Consider the following 22,192-nt stretch of genomic DNA (forward strand, 5'->3'; position numbering starts at 1 on the left):
GTATAATTTGCAAAAAAAAATTAAAAAAAATAGGTACATTACAACGTTCCGTGTAAAGTTGTTTAAAGTTATTATTGTGAGATAATTACTCGTACCAAAATGACACGTATATAAGATTAATATGTCCCTGTCAAAATTGACTTTTACATATATTAGAAATTCAATTAACATTAAAAGCATTTCCTTACACTATCTTTTTTTTTTTCCTTTAAAACAACAATATATTAAAATAAAAAGGCCATTAAAGTTAGAACAAAAAATTATTTTACGAGTAATCATACATTGAGAAATATGCATAGATCTTTCCAAATAGCTTAACTGTCTTAAGTGTGAGAAAACCAAATGTATCTAATGCAAAATGTTAAACACATGTTAGTTGTGACACTTTATTATAATAAACACTTTGTTTTATCATATTCATTCATTAAAAACTATTTATAAGCGTATGGAATGTTTAGTTTATTTCAACTTTACTAAAATTATAAGGCATCGGGTGAAACTACCGGCCCGTTATCCGTTAAAAGAAAGAAAAATTGACAAAAAGAATTACTAGTATAAAAAAAACTTAAAAAATTAAGGATTAAATAAGATGGAATTGTATTGTGCTTTTACGCGTTAAGTTCAAAGCTGTCTTTTTTTTTTTTTTGAACATTAGGTCATAGCTGTCTACTTCACCCCTTCTATTTCATTACTGTACTTACTGTATACAATATTTCCTTTATTTATTTATTATCTTTAAAAATTAATTAAAAACATTATTACCGAGAAAAATCCTCACAAAATTTACTTATCACACGTTAACTCCAATTTTAATGCAAATTCAATCCTTCCCAGTTTCGTTCTTCCAATAACACTATTTCTCCTTTCTACCCCAATCCCTTGAATCGATTTGAATCCTTGTTTCTTTCTTCTCGATTCCACCCTAAATCATTCTCAATTCAATTATACATACACAAATTTGTATCTATATATAGATATTTATATACTCATAATAATATCGCTACCTAATCCTGTTCGTCATCGAAATAATCATATATATATATTATAATTATAATTATAAATAAATTAGTTAAGCAACATTGTGATTGAATTATCAGAGTTTATATGCGGCGATTTATGGAAACAACAGGAGGTGATTCAACGAATTCTGATGTCCATTCAAATCCTTCATCTCCGACGGCGGCGTTACGGAGAACAATTAGTAACAATTCGTCATCGCCGAGAACGACGTCGTCTCCGCCGTTTCCGATTATCAGGTTTTTACAAGCACCTGTAACTACTTTGATTGAGTATTCAGGTGTGTTAAGACCTAGGTCAAGTAATAATAATGATTATAATGAATCTGAGTCTCTAATTCCTGTTAATAATAGTAATCACCGGAGTCATGATCATGAAAGTAGGTCTAGTGGTTCCGGTAGAGTTAGTAATGGTAGTACTACTGCTACTAGTAGTAATGATGGAGGTGAAAATAGTACGGATGAGGTTTCGATCCGGATATTGACCGGTGGAGAGCAGGACGAACACCGTGGTGAGGCGGTGGAGCGTGGAGAGAGCGAGTCGGTTGATTCTGGTGATGTAACTGGTGGTGGTAATGGTAATGGTAATGGTGGGATTGATAATAGTAATGGTAGTAATAATAATAATAATAATAATAATAATAATAATAATAATAATAATAATAATAATAATAATAATAATAATAATAATAATAATAATAATAATAATAATAATGTGGATACAGCATATCAGCAGAGGTATGATTTGCAGCAGGTTTCGAGATGGATTGAACAGATTCTTCCGTTCTCGATCTTGTTGTTGATTGTGTTCATTCGTCAGCACTTACAAGGTGCTTTTTTATTTGGTTTTGCTTACTTGTTTAAGCTGTCTTATTAAATGGATCTTGCATTAAATGTTTATTTTGTATGGTGATTTGTAGGTCTCTTTGTTACTGTCTATATAACTGCTTTCATGTACAAATCAAATGATATTCTACGGAAGCAGACTGCTTTAAAGGTATAATAATATATGCCGTTTCAGTTTGTCTTAAATTTGTGGTTAAATACATATGTGTATGTTGAATGTTCCCTCGTTGAGCTTAACGATATTAGAACTTGTGCAGGGGGAGAGAAAGTTATCTGTTCTGGCAGGGTATTGTATTCTTTTTATGCTTCATGTGATTGGAGTTTACTGGTGGTACCAAAACGAAGATCTTTGTTATCCCTTGTTTATGGTTCCCCCAAAAGCAATACCACCATTTTGGGACGCTGTATTCACCATCATTGTAAATGGTATGCATTTCATTACCTCTTTTATAGTGATGCATTTTTGGGGTGATGATCGGATTGCACTTATTATATGCTTTCTTTGTAGCCACATAATTTCAATATATGATTGAACAAATATGTGTGATTCGTTGACTAAATTAGAACACGTAAGCTTTAAAGTATAGGAGAAATAATAAGTCAAGGTGATAACGGAGATGGACAATTTACAGTGAGTTTAGAGAGAGGAAGTTATGAAACTGTTTGTTATAGGATTTTCCTACACATGGGAGGATGTCATTGCTATTACAAATAATAAAATTCTCTTGCTTGCAGATACAATGGTACGGCAGGCTGCAATGGCTTTTAAGTTGGTATTGCTTATGTACTATAAAAATGGCAGGGGCCATAGTTTTCGTAGGCAGGTAACGTAATATAACCTAATAGCTTGTAACATACATTATAAAGAAATGTGTTTCAGACATATTTATAGATTGTGCTGATGGTTGATTTTTGCATTTTAGGGTCAAATGTTGACTCTGGTTGAGTACACACTCTTATTATACCGTGCCTTCTTACCTGCCCCTGTCTGGTACCGTTTCTTTTTGAACAAAGAATATGGCAGCCTCTTTTCGTCTTTGACAACAGGCTTGTATTTAACCTTGAAGCTCACATCTGTTGTTGAAAAGGTATGGATTTGCTGTTTTTCTGTTATTTCCTTGAAGTTTATAGTGAGTTAATTTATATCCTTCCTACTTATAATCTCAGATTGGATCCTTCTATGCCGCATTAAAGGCACTATCACGGAAGGAGGTCAATTATGGATCACATGCAACGGTAGAACAGGTACGTCAAGCAATTTTTTATCTTTTGTAATGGTCTTATTAGCACCAGATATTAGTATCATTATAAGAGGGTGTTTGGGTTACGCTTATTTGGGAGGCTTGTTAGCTTATAGCGTATGAAGGCATTGTAAGCTCAGTCTAGGTGTTTGGATAATCTTATTTGCGTAGACATATTTGCTTATTTATGCAATTATGCCCCATTACATAAGCTTTAATTCCCTTACTTATTCCCTAAGGCTTATGCTTATTTGAAGCTTCATGTTTGTAAGTACATATTAATTTTCCAATTTGCTTGTTATAAATGCCTTTTTACTATAAAATTTCTATGACTTTCTGATTTTTTGAAGAAACATATTAATATGGTAACAGATATAGTATATACTAAAATGCACAAGAACCCATTATAAATGTTTCTCTTACTAGTTACTATTATTTGGTATTATCAGTTTATCACATGATAATCTAAATCATCATTATCTTGTTATCTAGAATGCATTAATTAAACCAAACAATAACATGGTAAACCGAAAATATGTAACATGTCCATTTTGATAATCTGATAAATGATGAACATAAGCTACTATGTGATTAGCTAACCCGAACACTCAGAAGATAAGCCAATCCAAACACTTAAAAATGTTTTTCAGCCTTATAAAAAATTAGCCATAAGCTACTTATTTTTAATATGCACGAGAAGGTTACCCACGCAATGCGGCGGTAGAGACGGGTGGCGCCGGTGTTGGTGACCTAGCGATGTGTTTATTAATTTAAAAGTAATTGATCTAATGGGGGGTAATGTAAAAGTAATTAATTTCATTAAGGGTATTATAAGTATATTAGGTGGATATATTTAAATTAGTTAATAAAAGAGAAGGGTATTTTAGGTATTTTAAAGGTTAAAAGTTAAAAGATGACAAAAGGGTGATTTGCTTTATAAGGGAGTAAAAAAAAAGGCTAATTGGATAGGAACCCCCTGATCCCATGTACCATTTGGTACCCACTAATCCCCCAGCCAGACTAGTGTCCAGGTGAATCTCAACCACTTAATAATCCCCTGATTATCTCAAGTTTGCCTTTGGCAATACTCGAACCCAGGATCCCCCTGGAAAGTGGCGGCTGGTGGCCACTGGGCTATTACCCTATGGTTAAGGGAGTATAGATAAGCTCAAAACATAAGCTATCCAAACACCACCTAACTCGAGGAAGAAATAACATACTAGTAAAAGGCGAGTTTTTTTGGAGATCTTTTGCCTTCAGCGGACACATTTAACCCAACTTGCTTATTTGGGATGAGAAAACAAGTGATAATTCTATGAGGTGGCATTTACAGTCCCTTTATTTATTAAATGGATCGTTTAAGGTTCTGGTTTATTTGTAACGGGTCAAATAGGTTTAAAGTTACTCAAAGTGTATCTTTAATGCTTAAGGAGACTTTATTTATGAAAACTGAACTCTCAGATTATATGATTATCTGAAAACAACATTGTTATAGTAATCATATTTGTCACATTAGCTATTTATAAAAAAAATTGAACCTTCGGTAAAATGTTTTGCGGGTCAAACGACCCGTTCCGCCTCTTTTTGTGATGATCATTAGATCATACAAATTGTTTAGTTTGAATAACTATTATCCTTACTATACTCACAAAAATAGTAAAAGTAAAATAGTCAAAGATGATTGATTCAATCACTCCTAACAAAAACAAGGAGAAAGTCTTACTGTGAAAGGAAGATAATGAACCTGCAGGCCCATGACTTTCAAGCAATACACTTGACCAAGCCTAGTTACTAGTTAGGTTTGGCAGCTTAGATCTTTTTCCCCAAAAGATTCTCCGGTAGTGTTATTATTGAGGAGCACTCTAGATATTTGATTACTAAGCATCCACTTGTATCAAGCTACATTTATCATATTTAGCAGGTATTTTAAATCCTAGAATCATTTCCTAGATGGTCTAGTGGATAGCATCCTGACATAGTGACATCTTTACAAGAGGTCTAGGTTTGAATCCCACTAGGTACAATCTTGGAGGTGGCAGGGAGGTTTGGAAACAGCCACGGATACCCAGCTTAGGCTGTGTAGATCTATGTAAATAAATACACTCCTTCCCCGGGTAACCTGAATAGTGAAATCCCCAACCGTCTTCCCATTTACGTTTCGTATTGCAGAAGCTTTGGCTCTAGTTACATTATATTCTGACTTTTTTTTTTTATACTAGCAGGTGAGTGAGGCAGGAGACTTGTGTGCTATCTGCCAGGAAAAGATGCAGGCTCCAATTTTGTTGCGTTGCAAACATATTTTTTGCGAGGACTGTGTTTCAGAATGGTTAGCAATTTGACAATCATCTTCTCTGATATCAACAGTTAACTTAACGTAATTTAATATTAATAAATGGGTGTACATTTGCTTAAACTTTTTCTTAAAGATCATACTAGAAAATAGTACAATAAAATTTGATCAAGGAAACACACATAATCATACTACATTAGGTAGTTGAACTAGTTTGAGGGAGAGAGAAAAGTTACCTGGTGCTTTCTGGGAGGAAGATTAAACAATTTAAGCAGCACTTGCTTGGTTAGTTTCCATACTATTCTAATCCTATAATGATTTCCAGTTTTAAAGTGTATTTCTAAAAAATTGGTATCTGATAAGTTAGGGTGTTGAACTGTTGATCATAGTTCTCTCCTGCCTTGCTATGATGTGCCAATGCAAATAAATTATTTGCACGTCATGCTTTTGTGAGATCTTGTTCTCGAAGTTTTTTCCAAGTGATGATTGATGAATGGTTGCTCTCTTTCAGGTCATTTTCACATAATAGTGTCTTGTTTGCAAACCACTTGTATACTGTTAGTCCATTCATCATGAAACAGCCCTATTAACATCTGATTCCATGATCGCTATTGATCATGAAATATCGCTCAGCCCTATTAGCATTTTCTATCCGTAAACTTCATTTTTATTAATCCTCAAAAGTTCATCCATCTTTGCCAATAAATACCCAGATTGTGGGCTTTGGCCCGGTTGTTTGGTAAAATATGGAGGTATATTCCTGCCTTGTTTTTAGATTAGGTGTTGTAACCACTAACCAGTGCTTGGTCCCAAACTGGACTGTGTTATGCAAATTTTATAATCCTTAAACAAATAAAATTCATAATGGTGTTTCAAATTTGTAATATATAAATCGTTAAGGATTTGAATTAGACTGACTGAAGCAAGAACCCTTTTAACAAAATCCAGAATCAGAAATCAACTTGACTAGAGCTGGTATGGTACTGGTGGCAGTTTCGGGTTTTTTGTTTTTTTTTTTTTGTTTTCCCAGTTGGGTTTGTGTCTTGCATGTTTGTATTTTTTTTTATCACCAATCTGATGGTGGCCACCTCCTCAAGTCTGCAGCAGGCTTTCCCATTTCTCCCCAAGATCTGTTAACTCGGCCCTCTGCCCTCGACACAATCAAAAGTTTCTGTTTTGAAGAGCTTCGAGCTATTCATGATCTCATCTAATCCTTTTACCTTTCTTGCTGAACCGTGTTCTATCACACATATTGAACTTGTGAGACTGATACAGATTTTTTCATAGTAGAAGGACAACGATGTTAAAATTTGTTCCACGTACTTGCTAGAGGAGTTTGTTTCGTCCAATGGTTCTCAATAAACCCTAACTTACTGTCTTAATACTATCAACTAATGGCTATATTTGTATGGACTTTTCTTGATTGAAGAAATAGCGAAGTTGCCAAAGGCCTAAGCAAACAGCCTGGGCCATTCTTAAAGCATTATATTTCCCAACTAATTTCTTTTTTGTTGATTAATTAGCTTTTTGGCCACTCTATTTTCAGGTTCGAAAGGGAAAGAACTTGTCCACTATGTAGAGCTTTGGTGAGACCAGCGGATATACGATCATTTGGAGATGGCTCAACGAGTTTGTTCTTCCAGTTATTCTAGACTTCCCAAGTTCCCATGCAGACCGTTTGCTTTCTTCAATATCGTCCACGGATTTTCCCAAAGTTATAATCTGTATTATTGCAGTTATTTTTGGCATCTTTTCCCCCGCTAATTGTACAGTCGAGGATTTCTTGTGCCCCTAATTATAGTGATATACTCACACACATATACATACATACAATATTACACATGAGTGGATTATGTAATACCATTGTTAACGCTTTGTATATGGAAATACGCTATAAGTGTTTGTATGGATGATTTCCACATGTCTGAAGTCGTTAATCATTTTAGTTTTTTAGTTGCAAAGAGGGCCCAAGAGAAGAACTTGAGTGCATAGTGCATACTGTTAGGGACAAGTAGCGTCAAACTGTCAAAGGCGATGTCAGCTATTAGGGGTTCAAATCATGTTTCATGTTTCATGTTTCTTTAACCAAAATGTTACATGATTTTTACCTTTGTTTATGTTTGGACACGGGACTGGATACCTTTTTTTTTTTTTTTAATGAGAGAGTGCCGCGCGTTGCGGCGGTGAGATGGTAGGGGTGATAGGTCATAGACTCATAGGAGGTGATAAGTCATAGTTTACCCGTACGGGCTCTGCCATCGGATTTAAAAATTCGTTGAAAGTATATCAAATGACATCTTTAACTTAAGGGCTGAAATTTTAAGAACATCATACAATTTTTATTATTTATCGATAAATGGTTTTTGAAATAAACGATTTTGAATGAATTAGAGGAATGAAATGATTTATGAAGGAGAGAAAAAAACGAGTGGTTGAGATTTGAGGAGAGGGAAAAAAATGAGTGTTTAAAATTTAAAGGTATTATAGGTATATTAGGTAAAGATGTTTAAATTAGTGAAAAAAATGATGGATAATTTAGGTAATCCAAATCATCTTTTGAAATTTCAAAAAAGGTCAAAATGCTTTATAAAATAATATAGATTAAAATGTGAATATAGTCTTATCTGTTTCATGATGTATGGGAAAAATGTAAAATCATCAACATATAGTCTCCGTACCGGCATTTATACCGTGACTATTGAATGTTTGAGTGTTTATATTTGTCAAACTTACAAATTTTAATTATTAAAATATATATTAAGTATTTTATATTGTTTTTACTTATGCCATACAACTTCATGCAAAGACACATCCAATGCCATCAATGATGGCTATTGTTGGCCAGTATGTCGCGGCCTTAAGCTGTCATTGCACTGCAATGTCCATTCCATGTTTTTGCTTCTCCCATTCCCTTGCTTTTCTAATGTGAAGTTCTACTCTCTTTTTGTAAAGATGTTTTATGTCAATTTTTTGCAAAAAATAGTCAGATTTTAGTGCAATGAGCTTTATTGCATTATAAGGACGTTTCTTCTGATTATTTATACGCACATGCAGATAAAATATAACCTTTTTGATAACCTTGTCCTCAGATGATATAGTCATTTTAAAAGTATTCAATGCAAATAAAGATGGATATATGAAATTCTAAATTTTATAGAATAGTACAAATGTCCAAATATTTATTCCACATCCAACTGATACTTTTAACCACCTTCAACGTGGGTCAGACTAGGACCTAATTTCTTTATAGTGATCTCACGTTCGAACTTTAATAGGTAACAATTTTTGGGCTGCAAGGGAAATGGTTAAAAAACGATGATAAACGTATTTCAATGTCATTCTCATGTAATAATTAACCTGAATAGAGAAAACCTTATCTGTTGACTTATTTATCAAACTAGTAATTTTTTTTGTTCTCTTATTATAAAAGATCCAAGAAGTAACAAGTTAGAAGATTAAAACTATGAAATCTAGAAACGTGAGAGCTGTCCTTCATGACACATTGGCTTGCTTGTGTCCGTCCGCCACCATCACCAACTCCCGTTAGTGTCAAAGGAAATCCCACTCAAATTTTGGTTGATTCTCCCAAGTTGACTTCTATATCTTTTCATAAATATAAAACATGGTTGACCAAGTTCAAAGTTCAACAACTGAGCCACTGAGGCCTCCAAACCATTCATATATGCACATGAAGAAGATTTTAAATTGGAAAAATGATGATAACTTAGACCCAGAAGAGATAAGATAATATTATGGATTTCAAAGTGGCGTATCTTGGTGTATCAAGAATCACCAGCTAGCCAAGCCATTAGATTAGTGTCACGGAAAAGAGAATTGATATTAGTATCAAATTATTTGATTATTTTACCACATCGGTGTAGTTAATATTTGTATAGTCTGCAATGATACTTGTACATAGTGATAAGAAAATTAAAAAAAATGGTACAAATATCATCTCTCACGGAAAATGAGGAAGTGCTCATCCAATGTTATATTTAACAAGGATTTGGATATCCACTTGTTACGAACATTTTTTACCCAAATTAAAGAGCAACTAATTAAAAAATGATAGTTACATTAATGCAATTAACAATACTTCCATGACAACTTATATTGATTATATTATTCACAATCGATACATGATGTTTATTTATTTATTTAAAAAAAAAAAAAGATACATGATGTTTAAAAAATTATAACAATAAAATAAAATTGACATGTAATTAAAAAGAAACAAGATAAGCTTAATAATAATAAAAAGAAGTCAGAACAAAAAATCCAGCTTATTAGCATACTCTTAAGCAACAATTCTTCAATAACGAAATGTTTTACAAAGCTTTTTACAAAAAAATTTAATATTTCATAAAATGTTTGCACAACCTATTTATATTGGAGTGAAAAGCTTTTCTAAAATAAGTTTAGAAATTTCAAGTATTTGGAAGAAGTTTACATTATTTTCTCTTCTTTGTTTCAAAGATATAGTTTTTAATATTTTTTAAAAGTTTTTGGAAGAATTTTACACTCTCTTTCTCTTCATTTAATTTATAAAGCAGAATATATGTATAAGAAAAACACAAGAAACTAAGAACAACAATGAAGAAACAGAAGGTAGTGGAGTTAGCTCAGAGACCACACACACTGAAGACTAGCTGATCACCTCATCGATATGTCTTGTTTTGGTCATCTCTCCCCATACCGCCAATCATTAACTCTTGACATATTTATTTAAGTAAAGTAATTACCACCAGAGCTAATATGTTAATTAATCAATGTCTATATATATGCATCAAAGTATGTATATATTAAACCTTTTCATTTTTAGTTTTACCCAACGTCTTGAGTTTTATTCTTAAGAATAACAAGTCTTGAGTTTTCCATCCGAATACTTGTAACGGACCGTAGCCAATATCTTGTCGTCTAACGTACGTGCACGACTCACCATTATACGGTGAGGTTTTCCTGATATTGTATCCAGACTGAATCTTCAAAAAATAATAAAGCATGTTTATGATAAGGTATTTCTGTTGGCCTGATTTTTCTTAACTTTAATACAGTAGGACAATACTGATAATGCAAGTAAGTAAATCACCCCACTTTGATATTGAGGTTTATAGATAAGAAAATCAATGTCTAGTTACTAATAATACACACATATATATAGGGAAATGCTAAAAGGGCTGTATTTAACGTGCATAAAAAATTTATATCTTTCATATTAAAAGTCCGTCCCTGATTTTCATGATAATGTACAAACAATCTATGCACCTTAAACACAGTCCTAAGAGCTGTATTTAGCAAATCCCATATATATAATTAAGCTGGCATTTTTTTTTTCTATACCATTCTTATTATCGATTTATAATAATTTAAAATTGTACAATCCACGCCATCTTTACATGCATATATAACTGAGTTTCAGATAGCTAGAAAATTGAACCTAGCTAGCTGGTAGTTCTAGAATCATGATCAGATAGTAACTAGTTGAGGTGGTTGGTTAACGTTTGACAAGTTGATAACCACTTGAATATATATATATATATATACATGAATGAGAAAAATGAATATGGGACTGTTATGCACCAAATTTGGGTGAAAAATCTCTCACATATCAATATTTTAATAATTTGAATAAATGCTTAGCCCTCATGATTTTTATGGTTTAAAAAAAAGTATGTGAGAGGTTTTTCACCTAACTTAGGTGCCTAACAGCCTCATATTCCCTTCCCCATTTATATATATATATATATATAAGGCTGTGTGACACCTAAGCTTAGTTGTGGAACTCCTCACATACTAATATTTTATTATTTCTTATTTAATGAATAAATGTATAGGCCTTCATGATTTTTATGAATTAAAAAAACAATATGTAAGTATTCCACACCTAAACTTATATATATATATATATAGGGACAATCAAATAAGAATAGTCTTAAAATAAGAACGGTGAGAACACTTAAAAAACATCATTTTGATGCATTAAAAGTCCATATAACTAACATAGTGCATAACTAATTTTCATTATTTAAGTGTATAGCAACACATTGACCTGTCAAAATAAAAAAAATCATGTTTTTTGTTTTGTGCATCCATCCTGGCTGTATATTCTTCAAAATGATGCATCCACCAAAAAACGTGATTTTTTCGATTTTGACGGATCAATGTGTTGTTAAACACTTAAATGATAATAATTAGTTCTGCACCATGTTAGTTTTATGGACTTTTAATGCATCAAAATGATTTTTTTAAAGTGTTCTCACCGTTCTTATTTTAAGACTGTTCTCACCGTATATATATATATATATATATATAAATAGGGGAAAGATAATTTGAGACCAACTAAAAAAAGTCCAAAAAAGGACCATTGATTTTCATAACTTACACACCACCATCATCATCTACTACGATATATAAGACTTTTTTGTAAAAACACTAAGACTTTCCGGCGACGGGCCCACCAAAAAATCATGTGTAACACATGATTTTTAACTCATGATTTTTTGGTGGGCCCGTCGTCGGAAAGTCTTAGTGTTTTTACAAAAAAGTCTTGTATATCGTAGTAGATGATGATGGTGTACAAAAATCAATGGTCCTAATTAGTCTTAAAATAAGAGGTGGTCTCAAAATATCTCACCCTTGTAAGGAAAAGGTAATTTGAAACCAAAATATATATATATACACACAAGAAAACACATTGGTCCATAAAGTACCCCACATCAATTAACACTGCGAACTCTCATGTGGTATTGGTCATGGCGCACACATTATAGTGATGTACAAGTGTACAACGTATATGTTACCCACTTATCTAAGTCCTTAATTTGTCCCCTAGAAGATGAAGAATATACATTATGGAAACATATACATGCCATACTAGATTAGACTTAATTATATAAACAAAATACACCCTTATATAATAGTATTTACTTTTACATTCATACACACACATACTATTAAAAATTGACTTTTACGACATTTGATTCGTTGGAATATGATTACCTAAAATAAATGAATGTTCGAAAATATTTAAGCTTATGAAGTCACACGTTTTGACACAATACATTATGTAATTAATTAATATGTTAATGTAATGTATTAGTTAATATATATGTTTACGAAGTAACTAAATAAACGTTTGTCAAATGTTAAAATATACGTGTATTAATGATTAAAGGTTTCGAAAGAGATGGACTTAAATTATAATTAGGAATTAAGGATGTTTCCTAATTATACATATAGGGGGCCGGTTTTACAAAGGGGTTTTTAACCCTAATATTAGCTTGTTTACCAAGTTAAGTAAACCCTAATATTAACCTTATATAAAGAGGGTTCAGGGTTATTATTTGTAAGATGATTGAAAGGTAAAAACCCTAACAAATATCTCTCTTTCTCTCCTCTCTTTTTCGGCCAAACCAAAACCCAAAAAGGTTTCAGTTTTCCTTGTTCAACTACATCAAAGGAAGCACAAAGGGTTATGGGATTCGTGATCGACACTAGCATACATACATCGTTGTGTCGTGTGTGCAATTGTAAAAGAGTTTTACTTTAAACCCTAAACTATAGTTTATGGGATTCATTAACTTTGTCAATTAATATTTATATTGCATAAATATTTCCGCTGGGTACTCGTGTTATTTGTGTGTGATGAATTGTTTAAATCTTGGTTATGACACTCACATTACGACTTACGAGCAAACTAATTCCAGCATAACTTATATTACGAGCTAGCCCGGGGACATATATAACGAGTTAGACTAGTTTAATTTATGCCGTTCAACACATATAAGAAAAATATATAAACAATATAATTAGTTGTGACTTTTACATAATGTCTTTCTTAATGGACCATCACCCTAATAATTTATCAACCAATATAATTAGAATATGATTGAATATTTCGATAATCCTGACTTCATCTCAGTAATACGTGTAAGTCAGAAATACGATCAAGTAGCTTGACTTGCCATTTAAAAATAAAAAAAAACACTATTAAAGTTAGAAAACTCTAATGCAAAAAAGATGACAATTATCAATTTAGGTAACATATAATTTCATATCTTATTTTAATATTCACAGGAAATGATTATTTGGACTAAATATATAACTATATATTATCTGGAAATATATTTCATGTTAACATTGAAGTAAATTTAAAAAAATATTAGCTATATAAATATTTTTTTAGAAATCATTAATTATATATATATATATATAGGGAAATGCTAAATACAACCCTTAGGACTGTATTTAACGTGCATAAAAAAAATTTGTATCTTCCATATTGAAAGTCCGCCCCCTGATTTTTATGGTAAATGTACAAATAATTTATGCACCTTAAACACAGCCCTAAGAGCTGTATTTAGCAAACCCCATATATATATAGGTTTTAGGTAAATAAAATAAATATTAAGGTAAAACAAATAAAACAATATATTTTTCTTAACTGAAATCACCGTGCATCATGAAAATCATCGTACATCAATTGCTTCGTGCATCAATTTTAGCATGATCTAAGGGTCAAGTTCTTTTCTTATCTGTTTTACTTTAATATTTGTCTTGCAATACCCAACCCAATATATATATATATATTTATTAAATATATATATATTTAGAATTACCACAACATATAAAACAAAATAAAGGTATATATGATAAAAAGAAAAAATAAAGCTAAATTAGTTTGGAGTAATGTTGTACAGTATACAGTTAATTAGTGGTCAAAGGTAAACAAAATAAAGTATCCAGACACAGTAATTTAACACGGACCCGCATTGCTGCTGGATCTCGATCTTCATCCATCTCTATACACATCTTTTCCTTTCTCACTCTCATTCTCTCTCTGGCTATAACTTTTTTTCCTTCACATAAACAGTGAAAGTGGGATTTTCCTTTTCAGACCAACAAACAACCATGCATTTATTTTTCACATATTAGAAGTGTCACACTACTCACACACTACTCATATATTATAGATTTGAGGTTATTATTATAAAACAAGTATTAAACTAAAATAAATAAAACAAGATTTTGATTTTTAGATCTTGATTAAATTGATGATGCACGAAAATTCACGAAACACAAGTATTATAAGCTGTACGATGATTTTCATGATATACGGTGATTTACAGTAAAGATAAACCTATTGTTTTACTCCGTATTTGTTTTACATTAATACTTGTCTTATTTACCTAGACCCTATAATTATAATATGCCTGTAGGATTTTAAATACAGAATATTTAAGGTTTTTTTTTTTAAATGAGTAAATTAATCGCGAATATCAGCAGGTGCAACCAAGCGTGGTACCACATATGGGGGGCAAAGAGGACTAATGTCCCCCTTTGAAATTTATATTTTGTCATGTATTTTTAGATTTTTTTAATTCGTGGATTTTAATATTTTCCTATAGGTTTTTAGCCTTTTGCTATTTTTTAAATTTATTTTTCATTAAATTTTTAAATTTATCCTCTCTGTGATTTATTTCTGGTACTGCCTCTCTGTGCAACATACATTGTTTTAATCGTGTTCGCGTTATAGTGTTCTCTCGTAGAATAGATACCCAATTTAAACCATTATTACCCAGAAATCGAGGGGAAACTCATCCAGATGGCGAGACACACCGTAGTTGAAAATTAAATACTTGTGGCTACATCAAATCATGTATCAAGTACGTAGGTTGTGAAGAAATTTATCAATGGAAGTTGGTGGTTCATTGGTAAAATTTTCGAGCTTGGAAAAATTCATCAAGGTTTGAGTCTCCTCTCTATATTTGTAGAAGTTGATTATTGGAGGATTTCAGAATCCCGGTCTCTTGGGTTTCATTCCAGATTTTCATGTATAATTTAAGAGTAATTAAGGGTTAATAATAAAAATAAAAAAGGGTTGAAAGGAATTAATTTGTCTGGGGAAAATAAACAAGTACCAACTAGCTTGTTTACATGTAAAAGTGGTTACTTGTAATAAAAATCAGTGAATTTTCAGTTTTAATTTAGAAAGTTTTTATGATTGTTTATCTGTTAAAAAAGATCAAAAATATCATATAAAGAGAAATATAAACAATCCAAATATATATGTATATTATATTGGGTTTAGTGTGTTTTACATATATATATGGGTATGTTTTTGGGTAGCTTTTAAAAGTGAAGAAATCTGAGTCTGACTCTCATGATAAAAGCGACCCATCAATATAATCAGCTGTTCATTTCCTTTTTCCATAATTATAAACTCCTACACACACCTGATTCCATCCTACAGTAGTTTAGCGACCCACTTCTGCAGAAACGGTCACTGTTGCTAGCTATCTAGCTGTTCATTCATTTCAGATATATATATCCAGTAAATTAATGAATTGAATGAATACCCATTCCATTCCATTCCATTCCATTCCATTCAATTCTGCTATCTACCTTCTGTTCATTTATTCTATGGATCATACGTACACCAGAGTTAAGTTTTCTTTTTTACTTCCCGATCTCTCTCTCTCTCTCTCTCTCTAGACACATGTTTATCTTTTTTTTTTTCTCCAACAGACATAAAAAAAATAATAATAATACGAGTAATTAATAATAGAATTTTTTTTTTTTTGAAGATGTTATATATAAGATTTATTGGGATATATAGCTATATGACTTACATATAAGCTGGGCTAGTTGGTGTCTTGATATGTATGTTCGGGATTAGGGTTTGTGGGTTATTATTCTTATTATTTTCCTTTTTTGTTGTTTAAGTTTAATTTAGGTTGGTTGTATGTTTGATTATTGAAATCTATCTTGTTGATATATATTTTATGTGTTACTGATTATAACGACAACAATACCCAATCTGTCGGTAACAGGCACGGCGAACGTGAGATGTAGATTTTCATATCTTTATCCCAGGGTAGTGTTTATATGTTAATTATTAGTGATTCTGGATACGTGAGATATTCGACTTTTTATCAAGAATCGAAACGATCCAAAAATGGAAGGTTTTAATTACTGTAATTAACACCTTTTATTTATGGAGTATTTCAGATATTTTCCTTTCTTGCTTCATAAATGGTTACTTATGAATAATAAATATATAACACACAGGGCTAGTCATAACAGATCGAACTGAAAAGGAATTAATCAAGAAGTTATAATTAAGTTATATTTTTGTTAATTATATATATATGTAGTGGTTTTTTGCTTATTGTTTGATTCAATTGATTAATTGCCGGCCGTTATGTATGTTTTGCACTCTCGATGCTTCCTGCACGTATTCTAAAGCACAAGAAGAAATTAATGAAAACCAATAAGTGAAAGTACATCATACAAGCAGCAGTTTTGACATGCATCTAGAAAATGACTAATAAATCATACTCCTCGCTTGAAGAAATTAATTGAAGTGATACATATATACTATTATGACTATATATACAGTTGTATCTATAACGCTCGTTAACGTTAAAATTCTATATATGCTAGCTGAAGTTTCATTTGATGTTTAAGTAGCTAGCTAGGTAGCTAATTAAATGGAAAAGATAGAGGGAGTATATATATATATATATATATATATATATATATATATATATATATATATATATGGGAAAAGGGAATATAAGGCTGTCTGGCACCTAAGCTTAGGTGTGGAACTCCTCACATACTAATATTTTACTATTTATTGTTTAATGAATAAATGCATGGGCCCCCATGATTTTTATGGATTAAAAAAACAATATGTGAGTGTTCTACACCTAAGCTTAGATACCCGACAGCCTTATATTACCATCCCCCTATAATATATATATATATATATATATATATATATATATATATATATGAAAAAGTTCATGTAAAAACTATTTGGATTGGAGTACCGTGAAAAACTTGAAATTATAATTTGATGTTCATATGTAAATGACCTATGTGAACAAATCCATGAATATATGAACAGATCAAGTTATACATAATATTACCTGTATTTATATGTGAATGGTCTTTATATGAACCTTATCATATATATATATATATATTCAGTGAACTGAAGTGAGAAGTGAAGGGAGCTCCCTTCAGCCCACTCATGGATGCGATGAAGGAATAGAATTAGCTGCCGACTCATTCATTTAACCGGTCAGTAGTAGCTAGATCGGAAGGAATCCTACTCAACAGTTTATTATGCGCTACTTTTTGATTAATTGAATGATGCGGGAGATAGTTTCTTCCTTTGCTAATCTATGCTTGGACTGAAGGGAGCTCCCTCTCCCGCGGCCTCCCTCAATATAAATATATATCATCCATTTTTCCTTTTTACGAGCTAACTGGTAGCTGTCATATATTAATAACTACTAACTACTTGCTATCGGGCTAGCTAGACTGCGATAGTTTCTTAATTAAGTAATGCTTATACAATTTAATTATAATAGATATATACAAAAATATGTGTGTGAAGAAGTTGTGTGTTATATATATGCGTGTTTAATAATCTTTTATTGATAATGTGATTTATCTTCATGCAAGATATATATCTTTATCTTTTACCGTATATTACTATAAATAAATTAATCAAATGAAAATATTTAAAATTTTAATTAGAACTTGCCTAAATCAAACTTAGAAATTTTATCGTTTTTGAGCGTTCGTTTCACAGGACTGCTAGCCATTACATCCATACGGTTAGGCAGTCATTAGCGATCGATCCACGGAGTCAGGGACCACAGGGGAGGGAAACTTACCAATTTAACCGCTATAGAAGGCACGACGTTAATTTGGAGGTAAAACCTCGTCTGCTCAGACTCGATCCCTGGTCTCCCAGGATCTAAGTATCATTGTAGGATTTCGGAATGCTGCTGGGGTTTGGAAAGGAACTTAGAAATATTATCTAGCTAGCTAGCCAATTAATAAATTACTATTCATTATCAGTAAATCTTAAACATTCGATTTCGAATAACTTTTTTAAGAAAGATACGTTACAATATAGTTACAAAATAATTAACAACTTTTTGGGTTACGTAATTTTATATTTTAATTTAATTATTGTAAATTTTATAACAATAATCATTAATTTCAACCGTCAAAGCTATCACTTTGGTGGTCATGTCGCGCACTTGCCTCTGTCGCATCGCATCTTACAGGTATCATTCTATTGTACATGTATATATACATATATACTATATATATTTTAGTCGTACATGATCTACATATGTATGTATACATCTTTATATTTGTAACGAGTAATTGTGACACAATCTCTCACGATAAGAAAATACGTTTAAAAAAAAAAACGCCGAGAGAAGTAGTTTGAGTTTTGGTTTTTAATTAATTTGTTGACTCTTATATATATGCAGTTCACAAGTTCGCTGGTTCTTACTACCTAAACAGGGAAGCAATACTGTCTCAAAATTCATTTCACTGGCCAGCATGTCATGTGGATCGATATGATAATACGGAGTAATATTAATATATCCCTAGATATATATGTTTTTGGAAGTCTAGCTTGTATATATATATGTTTTTGGAAGTCTAGCTTGTATATATATATGTTGCCTTCTGGCTTCATTATTGTCGAGGATAACATATAATTAAATTAACAATATAAAATAAGGCTTGTTGGTGGACTGTCGAACGACATGATTTTGTCATATATATTCCAGCTAGATATACCTTTATGAAACATTTTTTTATAAAGTAATATAGTACCTTAAATAGCCATTTGTGGATTATTCACTATGTGACATGTCTAGAAGTTCGTGCTGTTACTATGCACTTTATTGGAAAGATTCTTGAAGAAAGTACGGTTTATGGAAATGGAAAGAAACCCAAGGCTAACAATTGGGTTGGTTGGTGATATTTAAATCACTAAATTCCATGTGTCTAAGCGACTATTGGACGAAACTGCAACAAATACTCCCAATGATATTACATTACATAAATCATATTATATTATCCTGTCCGTATTAGTATATCAAATCTTTTATTTTGATTTTTGGAATATTTTTCTTTCAACTTTATAAGAAAATATGTGAATAGATTAGATTTTTCTATTACTCTATTTATTTTACCAATTCCTATATAATACAAGGAAAATGATAAATCTTCCTAATTAATCCTCATAATATATTCACTTGTTAACACATAGAATCTACTAATTCTCTTTCCTAATCTCATCCTCTGATTTTCCACATGTCACAATTCTATTAACTAGGAGGATTTTTAGGCTAATAATTTAGGAGGATTGATCATTACCCATAATATAAACAAAGATATTTATAACTGACGAGTCAAAATAAGACATTTTATATAAGACTTAGAGTAGTAGTTAACAACTAATAAGCACCTGATTGCTATGATATTATAGATGGCTACTAACTTGGAGAAATGGCAGATCAAGCCAACCTTCTCAAATCTCTCACTAATTAAGATTAGTCAACTTATTTCACCCTTTCAGCCCTTCAAGCTATCATTTTTATTGTCAGTAATTAGGTTCCTTCAAAATTATTTATTTTTCTCATAACTAAATTAAACAATTTATTCATAATAACAATGAATTATAACTAATTGAAAGTTTAATATTAAAAAGCAAATGTATACATTATAATTATGAATGATGACACTACATTTTTGAAAAGTTTATTCAAAATAACAGTTTAATAATAGGTTTTTTAAGAAAAAGTTATTCAAAAAGATATATTGTAATTATCTATGTAAACTAACAACTAGTTTTTTTTTTTTTATTTAAATAAAAAATGACACATGTTGTTCAAATAAAAATGTTATATGTTGATTAATGATTAATGAATACTTACCATGGTGTTTTATTATGTTGATAAATCGAAAAGTGAATAGTAATACAACTATTTTGGACACGGATCACTTTATTGAAATTTAGGTATTTAGCTATGGCCTGCTTTTTAACTTGTCCATCCACATTTTGGACGCTTGTTTTAGATCTGGCTTTAATTGAAAATAAAAATGAAGTCCGGCCGTTTCATCATCTGGCTGCCCATCTTTTAGATTTGGACTAGATGTCCTAATTGGGCCTTTGTGCATGCCCAGGAAATAAATATTATCTAAACCACTTCATTTATATAAGTGTGAACAAGCCGGGCCTTTGTGTAAAGATAGAAATATGAGTGGGATAAAACTTAATTAGCGTGTAATTTATCTGTGATTAGTTTGTAATTTATTGATCGATTGGATTGGGTTTGGGTTGGTTGGCCTGGCATATATTTTGTACAAAACTAATAAGTATTTCGCAATTGTTTTTTTTTTTGAACGGCAAACATTGAGGGAGTGGTGGTGGTTTAAAACCAGACACCAAGTATTCCGCAATATAATTAGTGAGTATCTATGATTACTAGCTAGAGTAACTTTTGATCTACACGTATGGTGTTATTATAATATACTTATTGAGTTTTATACTCTTATGTATCGAATATATAACTTTTGACTCGTTTGATCCAGTTAGGGATAAAACACTATCCAAGTTAACCCATTTATCATTGAATGTTTTTAAATTGCGAGTCCAACCTTGTGACTTCGTGTTTTCATATTGTTCTATGGCCCAAAGTCCGAATGAAATTATTATAGAAATGTTTTGGGCTTTTGGCTGTTGGTTTGATTTTCCATAAGAAGTTTTTAATTTGCTTATGTTTAACCAAATCCTTCATCTCATGCTGCTATTTGATACAGATATCAATGCCTTGCTAAAGTGAAGGCAAGAAATGATCTCTCCATAGACAAATGGAGCTCCAATCGTAGTGGAAGATGCACGTGTGACTCAAGGATACGGATTACACGCTTTGCTAGAGAATGTCCTTTACATTAATGCCATTGTTCTATGACGAAGACCAACCAGCTAGTTTAGATTAAGTGGTTAATACCCCTGACTCTAGAGACTTTTTTACTTTAGGTCATAATCTGAAATATACCTTTCAACCTTAGATAGGGATAGGGAAAGAGGATGTGTGATTTTTAAGATAACAAGTGAAAATGTAACATTATCACACCTTGTTCTTGTAAATATTTTGATTATAAATGATTCATGTTTTTTAGAGGGTTGGCAACACACCTTTCATCATTTTTTCACCACTCACTAGCTTCCAACCAATCACATTATGCCACCTCAACTCCACCACTCACTCACTACTCATCTAAATTTTGTTAGCATCCGGCTACTTACTTCATCACTCACTATACTTTTCATTTTTTTTTAAAACTACAGTTTAATTAAACAAAAATAGCAGGTGTAATGTGCATTGGGACACTAACTTGCAAGATGGAAATGCGTGGTCTGACTACTCAATTTGACGCCACCACTCGTGGTGTAAGGTAGGCGGTGGTGTTTCAGCGTGGTGTCACGCCCACCACCCGCCTTGCCAACCCCCTTAGATGTTGAGAACCTAAAATGGTTAATTCTTTGCATCATGACAGTCTATTGTATAATGAGGTGGGGGCTTTTACTTTTTTTATCAGAATGTAAAATTGAAGGTAAAGCTTGACCCACCATGCACCTCTGCAGATGGTGGTGGTGAGAGGGCTTGTAAATTAAGATTAGCAAAACACAATAAAAGGTGGGTACCTTTCCTTACTGTGCTACAAAAGTGTACCAAAATGAGGAAGTGTCAGATTTACAGCAAATCATCAATATGGGTTGTGACAAAATGTGTGGCCTAAGCTTATGATGGTGGCCCTCACTCTTTGATCCCTTTGCCTATACTAACATCCAACTACCCTAGCTAGTTGTTCATCATTGACATTTCAAATTTTGTATGACTTCATATTCTTCTTATTCAAGGATGGAAAAAACATGGAATAGTGAGATGCTATCTCAACCATTATTA

The 22,192-nt window shown here is 31.8% G+C and overlaps 1 protein-coding gene and 1 long non-coding RNA gene across 3 annotated transcripts; both read left to right on the forward strand.

Annotated features, from left to right (window-relative positions):
- Positions 1-871: 871 nt before the first annotated feature.
- On the forward strand, positions 872-7,314 carry LOC122606086 (E3 ubiquitin-protein ligase RNFT1-like). 2 transcript variants are annotated; one of them, XM_043779044.1, is made up of 8 exons: positions 872-1,846; positions 1,937-2,013; positions 2,120-2,288; positions 2,598-2,686; positions 2,786-2,950; positions 3,030-3,107; positions 5,323-5,429; positions 6,940-7,314. In XM_043779044.1, the coding sequence occupies exons 1-8, from the start codon at positions 1,105-1,107 to the stop codon at positions 7,043-7,045; spliced, it is 1,533 nt and encodes a 510-aa protein (XP_043634979.1). In that variant the 5' UTR covers positions 872-1,104; the 3' UTR covers positions 7,046-7,314. The 2 variants fall into 2 exon arrangements, with proteins under 2 accessions (XP_043634979.1, XP_043634980.1); XM_043779045.1 differs by having other exon boundaries at positions 877-1,846; positions 5,326-5,429.
- A 9,911-nt stretch (positions 7,315-17,225) lies between these two features.
- LOC122605960 lies at positions 17,226-18,978 on the forward strand. Its single transcript, XR_006324767.1, has 2 exons — positions 17,226-18,484; positions 18,698-18,978. It is a non-coding gene; the product is annotated as an uncharacterized LOC122605960 (long non-coding RNA).
- Positions 18,979-22,192: the final 3,214 nt, after the last annotated feature.

This window comes from Erigeron canadensis, chromosome 6 (genome assembly GCF_010389155.1).
Source record: "Erigeron canadensis isolate Cc75 chromosome 6, C_canadensis_v1, whole genome shotgun sequence".
Classification (NCBI taxonomy): Eukaryota; Viridiplantae; Streptophyta; class Magnoliopsida; order Asterales; family Asteraceae; genus Erigeron; species Erigeron canadensis.